The sequence below is a fragment of the Emiliania huxleyi genome, assembly GCF_000372725.1.
Source record: "Emiliania huxleyi CCMP1516 chromosome Unknown EMIHUscaffold_16, whole genome shotgun sequence".
NCBI classification, from domain to species: domain Eukaryota; phylum Haptophyta; order Isochrysidales; family Noelaerhabdaceae; genus Emiliania; species Emiliania huxleyi.
Genome location: NW_005200982.1, coordinates 25,804 through 36,027, shown reverse-complemented (window position 1 = coordinate 36,027; position 10,224 = coordinate 25,804). Strand labels below are relative to the sequence as shown.

At 66.0% G+C, this 10,224-nt stretch overlaps 2 protein-coding genes across 2 annotated transcripts; one reads left to right on the top strand and one right to left on the bottom strand.

Moving 5' to 3' along the window:
* The first annotated feature begins 3,977 nt into the window (after positions 1 to 3,977).
* EMIHUDRAFT_433992 (mitochondrial carnitine:acyl carnitine carrier) lies at positions 3,978 to 6,287 on the top strand. Its single transcript, XM_005785451.1, has 5 exons — positions 3,978 to 4,603; positions 4,687 to 4,821; positions 5,620 to 5,696; positions 5,946 to 6,003; positions 6,096 to 6,287. The coding sequence occupies exons 1-5, from the start codon at positions 4,034 to 4,036 to the stop codon at positions 6,186 to 6,188; spliced, it is 933 nt and encodes a 310-aa protein (XP_005785508.1). The 5' UTR covers positions 3,978 to 4,033; the 3' UTR covers positions 6,189 to 6,287.
* A 359-nt stretch (positions 6,288 to 6,646) lies between these two features.
* Positions 6,647 to 9,183, bottom strand: EMIHUDRAFT_98781 (hypothetical protein; the record flags this gene model as incomplete). The annotated part of the gene is made up of 3 exons (XM_005785450.1): positions 6,647 to 8,170; positions 8,233 to 8,473; positions 8,540 to 9,183. 3 exons carry the CDS (start codon positions 9,181 to 9,183, stop codon positions 6,647 to 6,649), a joined length of 2,409 nt encoding a protein of 802 aa, XP_005785507.1.
* Between the last annotated feature and the right edge of the window lie 1,041 nt (positions 9,184 to 10,224).

The window sequence follows — 10,224 nt, the reverse complement described above, 5'->3', positions numbered from 1 at the left end:
GGAGCGAGGGCAGTGGCATCGTTCTGACCCGGGCCGTCCACCACCGCCCTTCGAGCCCAGTAGCATCGAAGGGTGGGGGAGCAGGCCGGCCCGGATGCTTCATCTGAGAGGGGGACGGTGACGACAATAATTGAGCGAGTAGTGAGCAATCCGAGTAGCTGTCTGATTTGCCTCGACCGGGGGAGCGACAGAGAAGGCGATATTGTGAGCTGAGACGTAGGAGAGTCCGCGTGTGGCCGTGTCGCGATGCAAGTGCCACGAAGCGCTATTTCCTGCTCCCAGCCCACCACCTCGCCTTCTCTGTCGCCCTCCTGGCCCAGGCCAATCAGTAGCAGGCCCGAGCTGTCCCGAACCGCACTTACCTTGGGTCTGCAAGCTCACACCGGCTCGTGATGCCACGGAGAGGGCTCGAGATTGTCTCCGGTGGACCCCATCCGAGGCGATTCCGAGGGCTTTACGGAGGTCATTATCGGCGCCACCGACCGTGAAATGTCCCGACCCGCAGCCCTCATGCACCAGGCGCAAGGATTCAGTCATAATATGTAGGCCTTCTCTCCCAATCTTTTGAGCACTAGCCGCAAACGGCGCTTCTTGGCACTTCATCGCAACACGTCCAGGTGCCGAAGCGGCTTCCCAGCTCACCACCTCGCCATCTCTGTCGCTCTCCTGGCCCAGGCCCATCAGTACCAAGCCTAATCTGTCCCAGACCGCACTTATCTTGGGTGATGAAGCTCACTCTGGCTCATACCACGGCTCTTACGGCCTCACACACGCCTATTTCACCCACAGACACCGCCGGCACGCACTCCCACTTCACACACGCTCAAGCACAACCCCATCAAAGCACAGCCCTGCTCATAATTGACAAGGGCTACCACTTGGTGGCCCTGGTAGCCTCTGGATCGTCACTGCACTCGGCTCCTCTGCAGCGGTCTCGGCTCTCGCCACGACAGCACGCCGACGGCAAGCTTTGAGATCCGTCTGGTGGACCTGCTGTGGCCAAAGCCGCCCCTCACATGCAGCTCGCACCAGACCTCGACACTGGGCCCGCTCAGCTTGGTTGTGGCGGCGTGTGTGAAGGATGCGCGGCCGAGCCGCTGGCGCTGCTACAGCGGCGCGAGAAGCAGGCAGCGGCGCGACACCCGGTCGGTCGAGTCTGGCCGTTCTCTCGACGCCGGCCGGCGAGGGTGGCGGCCTGTGGCCGGCTGGTGGGCGGAGAGCAGCCAGGAGGACTCCAGAGTAGCCAGCAACATGAAGCAACGGGAGAGCGCACAGCGAGCGCAAACACAGCTCTGAGAAAGGGCGGGGAGTGGGCCTTTAAAGCGCAACCCGGGCCACGCCGTCGCCTCGGACGACAAGAAGAACGGCTTCAACTCCATCTCACGAGAGGCCATCTTTGCTGGCCTGCGTCGCTGGTACCCCGAGCTCATCCCCACGGTGGCGCTGTGGTACAAGGTCCCGCGCCGCCTCTTCCTCTTCAACGAGGAGGCGCGGGACGGCGACGGCAATGTCTTCATGTCGGCCGAGGGATGCGCGCAGGGGGACCCGCTCGGACCGTTCCTCTTCGCCATCGGCTACCACTGGACGCTCCTCGAGATGCAAGTGCGCAACCCGTCCGCCCTCATTTTAGCCTACCTTGATGACACCTACGTCGCGGACGCGCCGAGGCCCGCGCTCGAGGCGATGCTCGAAGGCGACGCCCTTGCTCAGAAGTGGAGCGGGGTGGAGAGCAACGTCAGCAAGCGTCAGATCTGGGCTCCCGACCCCGCGTCGCTCGAGGCGGTGCGCGACTACCCGAGCGTGAGGGGCACGCCGGCGGCGCCTCCCGACGGCAAGTACGCGGGCGGCACCCTGCGAGGCATCCGCGTGCTCGGGGCGTACCTCGGCGATGACGAATGGCGGAAGAAGGAGCTCGTGGCGAGAGTCGAGAGGGCGCTCAAGCCGCTAGAGGGCATCCTCAAGCTGCGCGACACGAAGGAGATCCACACGGCGCAGCAGGTGATGCAGGTCCTGCTGCGCTTCTGCAGCAACACGACGCTCACCTTCTTCCTTCGCGCCATGCCGCCGTCGGTCACCCTCCCGGCAGCGGAGAGGCACGACGAGCTGATTGACACGGCGCTATACAAGCTCGTCGGCGGGGCGCGGGTCGGCGCCGCCGGCACACGCTGGGAGCGCGCGCGCAAGCAGGCGCGCCTGCCCGTCAAGATGGGCGGCATGGGCCTCACCAGCGCCGTCGACATTCGCGAGCCGGCGTGGATTGGCACGTGGGCGCTCGTCGCTGGGCCCATGCGCCAGCTGCATGCTCCTTTCCGCGACCTTGACGTGAGCAAGGCGCCGGGCTCCGATTTCGACGAGCTGCGGGCGGCGCATGACAGGCTCAAGAAGGAGCACGGCGAGATCACGGCGACGTGGAAGGAGTGGGACGACAAGACGGAGGCGGAGTACTTTGACCTGGTCGGCGGCACGACGGGCAGGCCCCCGGAAGTCGAGGTGGAGCCGTGGGACGAGCCCGACGAGGGCGAGAAGCTGCGCGCCTCCGCGCGGCCGCCGGAGCCGGCTACGAGGGTGGCGCTCTCGCGCTTCCGTCCGCATACTCTCGTCCAGGCCAAGGAGCTGCTGCCCCTCGCCGAGTTCACGTCCAAGCACGAGTTCCTACACCAGGCGCAGCGGCGCTTCACGACGGTGGTCCACAACAGGAACTGGCGCGACCTCGCCCTCGAGCTAAGGCAGGAGGGCTCCAAGGGATCGCGGTCCGCTCCTCGCGGCAAGAAGGGCAAGGCGCAGGCCAAGGGCAGGGAGCGGGCGAGGCATGCGGCTTGGCGGGAGGCAGTCCGCTTCGTGGCGGTGAGCCAGGATGGCGCCGGCGCCTTCCTCAACGCCATCCCAATGCGGGATGACATGCGAATGGAGACTTGGGCGATGCGTCTTTCGGTGCAGCGCCGCCTGGGTCTCCCCCTCGACGTGGCCTGCCAGGCCGCGGCGGCGGGCAAGAAGACTCGGAATGGGAAGACCCACGACGAGTATGGCGACGCTGCTGTCAACGTACCGCAGCAGGGCCACAACACCAGACACAAGTACACGCTTCGACGCCTCATCCTCGCCCTACGCGCCGCGTGGGGCACCGCTGTGCGAATGGAGCCGAAAGCCCACCTCGGTCAGAGTTACAACAAACAACCCGACGTGGACGCGGACAACATTGGCTCGCACGGCACGCACTATTGCGGAGACGTCAAGGTCGTCTGTTCCCTCAGCAGCAGCGGGGAGCACGGTCGGAAGGGCGCTTTTGTCGCTTTCGGCAACACTGAATCATTCTACCGGAACATGGTCATGGGGCATGGGCCCTACTGCGAGGAGGGAGAGGGAGGTGGGGGGCAGGGAGAGGGGGGGGGAGAGGAGGAGGGGGGGGGGGAGGGGGAGGGGTACGGGGGGGGCGGCATGGAGGGGGAGAGGAAGAGCAAGGGCGAGAGAGGGCAAGGGACTGGGCGCTGGCATACCAGGGGGGGCAGGGTGGTGGGCGGCGACCGCCGCATACCGTCCTACGGCGGGGACTATCGCTACGCCAGGGAAGACAAGGGCGTCGAAGTGCAGCTGCTGCTGTTCGAATCGTTCGGCGGGTTCGGAAAGGGGGTCCGTGAGATCCTCCGGAGAGCGGCGGACGTGCTACAGAACAAGCTGACGCGGGCCCAGTACCTCGATGAGGTGACTTGGACCACCAAGAGCTGGCTGGGGCTGCAGAAGCAGCGCATCTCAGTCGTTCTTCACACGGCCATCGCAGAGCAGGTCGTGAATGAGCTTGCCTGTGGCGGGGGTGGGCGGGTGCACGGAGCTAAGTGCCTCGCCACCCTCGCAGGAGTCGCTTAGGCGGCTCCCGTGGTGTACCTGTGTTAGTGCCAGTGCGAGCCAGTCCCGTGCCCAGTCCTGTGCCCAGTGTTGTGCGAGGGAGTTTTGTTGTTAAATTCTTTTTCGGCGGCCGACGACAAGGGCCGGCCTGCACCAAGACGGTCCGTGCGGTGCAAGCGTCGTCAAGGAAACAATGGGTGGGAGGGCGAGTCGCGGAGAGGATTCCTCGCTCTCTCCCGACTCACGCTCCACAACAGCACGCCACACGACGTCCGACGCCCTCCTCGCGGGCGGATTCGGCGGCGCATGCCTTTGTGTCGTGGGCGCACCGTTCGATGTGGTCAAGGTGCGGCAGCAGCAGACGCGCAGCGACGGTGCAAGTCCTAGCCGCATTGTCCGCTCCATCCTGCGCGCCGAAGGCGTCGTCGGCCTCTGGCGTGGCGTCGGTCCTCCGTTGATGGTGGCGGTGCCGCAGTTTGCCTTGGTGTTTGGCTCACACGAGGCGGCGAGGGCCCTGATTTCGCGCCACTCGACCCGGCCTCCCGGCGACGGTAGAGACGCCGCTCTTGCGGGCGCCCTCGTCGCTGTGCCAACGACATTCGTCTACACGCCGGTAGATCGCGTGAAGCTGGCGATGCAGAGCGACGGGCGGCGCGTAGCCTCCGGGCTTCCGCCTCTGTACTCCTCAGCCTCGCAGTGCGCCCGCCAGCTCTGGCGCAGCGGCGGAGCTGCGAGCTTCTCACGGGGCTTCTTCGCTACCCTGGCGCCGGGACGTAGCCGCTGAGAAGCTAGCTTCTTCTCGCCGCCCCGTTTCCCTCTCCACGCTTTCCCTCTTCACGCCAGCAGGCGCGGGACGTGCCTGGGTGGGCGTCTTACTTCTATGTCTACTCGGCGGCCAAGCGTTGGCTGACCTCCGGCGGCGGTGTGCTCGATGGCACCGCCGAGCTTTCGCCCGTTGCGAGCCTCGCCGCCGGCCGGGAGGAGCCGAGAGCAGCCGAGAGGGGCCGGGAGGAGCCGAGAGCAGCCGAGAGGAGCCGGGAGGAGCCGAGAGCAGCCGAGAGGAGCCGGGAGGAGCCGAGAGGGGCCGAGAGGAGCCGAGAGCAGCCGAGAGGAGCCGGGAGGAGCCGAGAGGGGCCGAGAGGAGCCGAGAGGAGCCGAGAGGAGCCGAGAGGAGCCGAGAGGAGCCGAGAGGAGCCGAGAGGAGCCGAGAGCAGCCGAGAGCAGCCGAGAGGAGCCGAGAGGGGCCGAGAGGGGCCGAGAGCAGCCGAGAGGGGCCGAGAGGGGCCGAGAGGAGCCGAGAGGGGCCGGGAGGGGCCGAGAGGAGCCGAGAGGGGCCGGGAGGAGCCGAGAGCAGCCGAGAGGGGCCGAGAGGAGCCGAGAGGAGCCGAGAGGAGCCGAGAGGAGCCGAGAGGAGCCGAGAGCAGCCGAGAGGGGCCGAGAGGAGCCGGGAGGAGCCGAGAGGGGCCGGGAGGAGCAGAGAGGAGCAGAGAGGAGTCGAGAGGGGCCGAGAGGAGCCGAGAGGAATACGCTCGCCTCGCCCGGGGTGTGGCGTGAGCTGTGCCTCTTCACACGCTTCGCTGTGAATGTCGTGACTGGCCTCAGCCCCCCGGCCCATTCCCTCACCCCCCCCGCGCGCGGGGCTTCTAGGCCCGGGGGTAGTCTCTCCCCCCCCCCCCCCCCCTCCCCAGTGCCTCCAGGGCTCCCACCGCAACCTCTCACAGACTAGCGCGCAGCGCCAGCGGAGGCAGCTGCGTCTCAACCACAAGGCCCGTGGAGCAGGCGGCCTCGCCGGCGCGGCGACGTGGGCGACATGTCTGCCGCTGGACGCGGTCAAGACGCACTACCAGTCGGACGTGGTGGCGTTGCCCGAGATGTGCCGAGATCGCCCGAGATCGCCCGAGATCGCCCGAGATCGCCCGAGATCGCCCGAGATCGTGCGAGATCGCCCGAGATCGTGCGACCTCCCGAAAACTGCCCATGAGTGCGTAGAGCGGTCGAGGGGGCTGCTCTGACGACAGAGAGGGGGACAGACCGGGAGAGGGGCGCTCGCTCAGCAAGTCGCCTGTGAACGGCGCCTGCCCTCTCACCCTCTTTGGTGCGGCCAGGCGCACCGCACGTACCGGGGTGCTTGCCGCGCCATCTTTCGGGCCTCGGGCGTCGGAGGCCGAGATCAGCCGAGATTGGCCGAGATTGGCTGAGATGCTAGCCGTGGGCGGCGTGAGCGGCGCCTCTTCACACCTCTGGCTGTGAACTAGGCTTCTTCGCGGGCTTCTGGACGATGGTGCTCGGCGGTGTGCCGCGCGACGCGGCTTGCTTTGCGGGGACCGAGGCTGCCCAGCGAGCGCTAGCTCTTCGCCGCATGCCACAAGCAGCAAGCACAGCCGCTCGAATAGGATTTGAACCCCGCAACTCTTAGAACCTCTTTTGGGAATCGGTGGATTTAAAGAATTGACTGGTCTCTTTTTTCCACACAACGACCCAGTACCCGGCCGGGCAGGAAAAGGTGAGCCACGCACCCGGACAGGTGCCCCACACGGCATATTCAAAACAACCCCCCCCATACCCGGTCTTTACACAACTCCACCACAACGTGGACGGTGGAGATGTGACTCCCCAGGGGGCTGCGCCTATGACGTATGAGCTATGCACTGGGACGTACACACGTATCTCAGTATGCAGCTACTTCCTTCGCTATCTCACCAAACCATCTCTTTCTCTGTACTGCCATATGCGGCCATGCAATACTGCCTGTACACAGGCTGGCAACGACACGTACAGGCGCCCGCGCGCGACCTCCCACGGCTCATCACGCGCTTTGCAGGCAGGCCGCCATGCTGCGTGGGCCATGGGGCGCCGGCGCGACCACGCGAAGGGCGGCCCAGAGAAACGATCGTGGTGCCATCTGCAGCTCAACGCGCACGCTGTAGTCGGCGCGCACAGTATGCGTAGAGTTCTCGGGCACCTGCCACCGAGTGGGATTGACGAGGGAGCCGCCCCAGGCCAGCTCGACGGAGGCACCAGGGGCGACGCCCGCATAGTAGAGCGGCAGCTCCACAGTCCGTTTGATCGTCGCCTCGGTTGGGTTGAAGAGGTTGGCCATGGCTCGGGGCTCGTCAGGCTTGGCGGAGGCGTTGACGTGCACGATGACCTCGAGGCCGCGGCCTGACGGTCGGCTGACATGCACCATGTCCGCAGAGAGGATTCCACGGTACCTTTTGTAGTGCGCCACCCATAGCGTCCACATCCGCTTCACATCCGGGCTGGCGTCGTCGTACAGCTGCGGTCCGCGGTACGCGGCGATGTTACCTTGGCCGAGGAAGCTGGCCGCCGCTTCCTCCAGCGTGTGTAGGTGGCGGCTCAGTGGTGGCGGCGTGCGCGACATCTCAAAGGCCATCCACCCCATGGTCGTGGGCTTGTGCGTGGTCCCGTCGTACAGATACATGCGCGCGAGCTCAAGGTACTCTCGCGTGCCAGAGGGCGTCACGGGGATGCGATTCCATGCGTCGGTGTACCCCATCGGCTCCTTGTTGGTGCCGCCGCTACTCCAGTAAGGGTCGGGCACGGTGTTGAACGTGTTGAGCTCGCGCTTGAGCGTGCGGTAGAAGTCGACCGTCGCGCGATACTGCGCGAGCTGTGAGTTGTTGACGTGCGCAAAGCCAGACTGGTCTGTCTGCGCGCAGGTCGCCCCTTCGTACGGCCCATCCGTCTCGAGCAGGTCCATGGTCGTGGCGCGGAGGAAGTTGAGGATATTCGCGCGGTACGTGCTGTGGAAAGCCGTGGAAAAGTCGGCGATGCGGGCCGGCATCCCCGAAGGCGCCTTGGCCCCATCGGGGCTCTGGCAGTAGTCGTTGCCGCGCAGGTTGGGAGGGTTCTGCATCAGCGTGTACCCTCCGATCATGACGCCTTTGGATCGGCAGTAGAGCGTATCGTTCTTAACTTGGGCAATGTACGTCTGGTTGGTGGAGCTCGGGTCGAAGCCCGAGCCAAACGAGAGGAGGATGGCCTCGAAGCCAGTCGCGTGCGCCTGATCAGCGACGCGTCGGATGCCAGCTGACGACGCATCTGTCGAGTAGAAGTAGAGCGGGGTCTCGGTCACCTGCGGAAAGAGCGTGCGCACGACGCGCCGGCGGGAGAGCGACTGGCGCGGGAGGTCGTCGCTGTCGAAGAGGGTCAAGAAGACGGTGAAGAAGGACTGCGACTCGCCCGGTCGGATTGGCTGCCACGGGCCGAGCGGGTACTGCACCTGAAGGAGTAGGCCGTTGTTTGCGAGGTCCGCGTGCAGCGACTGGTCGTGGATGTCGCTCTCATAGTCTGGATCGATCCACCACGCCTAATTTATGATCAGCAAGTTATCCCCCGGTCGTGCGGTTGTACGGGTCCGAGAGCCCTCACCGGGTAGTTCATGCGATCGCCAGCGTACGAGCCGTTGCCGGGGTCGGAGGAGGGCTGCTGCGCGAAGCCCCAAAACGTCTTGCGTGGCATGTAGTCCGTCTCCACGTGCACGCGCCGCTTCCCATTCTCTGTCACGTGCAGCTCTTCCGTCACCACCCTCTCCACGAGCACCGACCCGCTGCTGCTGCTCGGCGGCGCGCGCACCTCCACTCGCTTGGCCAGGGTGGGTACGTTGTCGTACCTGTTCACGGTAGCCCGTGTGAAGAGAGGCTCCCTGCAATTAATTAATAATAATGTATAATCATACATTTCGTAGACGATCGATACACGCAGGTTGCATCCACAGCCACAGCGGGTCGGAGGCTTGAAATCCACGCGCAGCTCCACACCGCGAGGCGGCCACGCCGCCATCACAGAGTGGCGCTGGCCCGGAGTCCACGCCCAGCGCGCCTTGATGGGGGCCACCTGATGCGACTGGTAGCTCCAGTCGTCAGATCCGGCAGTAAGATTCCACGCGTCCATATCGAGCATCGCGTAACGCCGCTGCCCGCGGAGCCCACCCACTGCGCGCCCCGCTGATCCGGTGCTGCCGCCGCTCTCATTCCGGTCTGTCAGACCCTCGAGTGCATCGGGTGCGTAGGGAAGGAGCCGCCGACCCGCGTTCTTTGGGTCGTGATCCGGGCAGCTCAGCTTGAGCCGCGCTTCCGGCGCGAGACCACGGAGAGCCTCCGTTGGGCCTCCCACCACGGGGACCTCACTCTGCAGGGAGACCGTCGCCCAATTGGGCGTGACGACGAACCGTCGGCTGATGAGGCCATTGCTCAGAAGCAGGGTCCCGTCCGGCTGCTTTGTCAATGTGGACGCAGCCGGCGGTCGGCTCACCAGCCAGTCCTCCTCTGGTATCATGCCTCTTGCGGGACAGGTTAGCAGTAGCAGCGCGAGCAGCTTCATGTGTGTGTCGTCGGATACAAAATGGAGCTCGGCTAGGGTTGCGCAGCTATGAACAGGAGCGAGTTCGCGCTGCGCTAGGCTCAAACGGCGAGGAGTTCGCGCTGGATTCGAGGTTTCTGGGGGGTAGGGTATGGTGATCCCGGCCCTGGCGCCGCGACCATACCCCCCCACCCGCACAGGACGTCGCCTCTGGCCAGCAGGACCATACCCCCCCACCCCCCACCCCACCACACGAGCGTACAGTAACCGTCGTGTTAGGCCGTCCGGTCGTGCGGCACGGGTTCGCGCGATGCAGTCTGCGCGAGGTGACCCGCCGGCAATCGTGCTTACCCCTCAGAGCGTGTCCGCAAAGGCCGCCAGGGCCTTGCGTGCCGGCGCAGGCGCGGGCGCAGGCGCGGGCGCGGCCGGTGCGAGCGCGGCGTGTACTGTTGTAACGTGGGCGGTACGGCGGCTCCAGCGATTGACCATACCCCCCCCCCCACCCGTCGAGCAGGCCGCCTCCGGCGGCCAGGACCATACCCCCCCACCCTTTTGGCCGGGACCCCACCATACCTTACCCCGTAAAAAGGTCGAATCCTGTGCGGCCTGACTCTCTCTAAAAAAAATCCTGAGGGCGCCAACCCATGGCGGCGGCATTTCCAGCCCAAATTGGGCGTTCCGTGCGCCTTGCCGGCGAGAACGGACGGGCTGTGCATCGTTGGGGGGGTGAGTGGGAGGGAGGTGGCCGTGAGCCTACTTTGTCGGCCGCGCACGAGGAGAATACTGTGCGTGCGGCGCGCAGGAGGCGAGGGTGGGCGCGCCGGCGGTCGAGCCACCGAACAATTCGACGTGGCGCAGCTCCGCGCCGGCGGGGACGACCGAGCACATGATGTCGGCGGCGGTCACGCGACGAGGGAGAGCCGCAGGAGCCCTCTGTGGAGCAGGCGCCCAAAAGCGGCGATGAGCGGCGCCGCGATCAGCCACCTGTGGGCGGTCACCGGGGTGGCGCCAAGCCTCAGCGAGCTGGATCCGGGAAGGGCAAGGGGTCGCGCGGGCCCTGTC

What these genes read in the sequence shown, in the direction of transcription:
- EMIHUDRAFT_433992 (XM_005785451.1), top strand. Translation starts at nt 4,034, where the DNA reads ATGGGTGGGAGGGCGAGTCGCGGAGAGGATTCCTCGCTCTCTCCCGAC. An exon ending in GGGGCTTCTTCGCTACCCTG is followed by an intron (nt 4,604 to 4,686) that starts GCGCCGGGACGT and finishes TCACGCCAGCAG; the next exon opens with GCGCGGGACGTGCCTGGGTG. An exon ending in GCCTCGCCGCCGGCCGGGAG is followed by an intron (nt 4,822 to 5,619) that starts GAGCCGAGAGCA and finishes CCCGTGGAGCAG; the next exon opens with GCGGCCTCGCCGGCGCGGCG.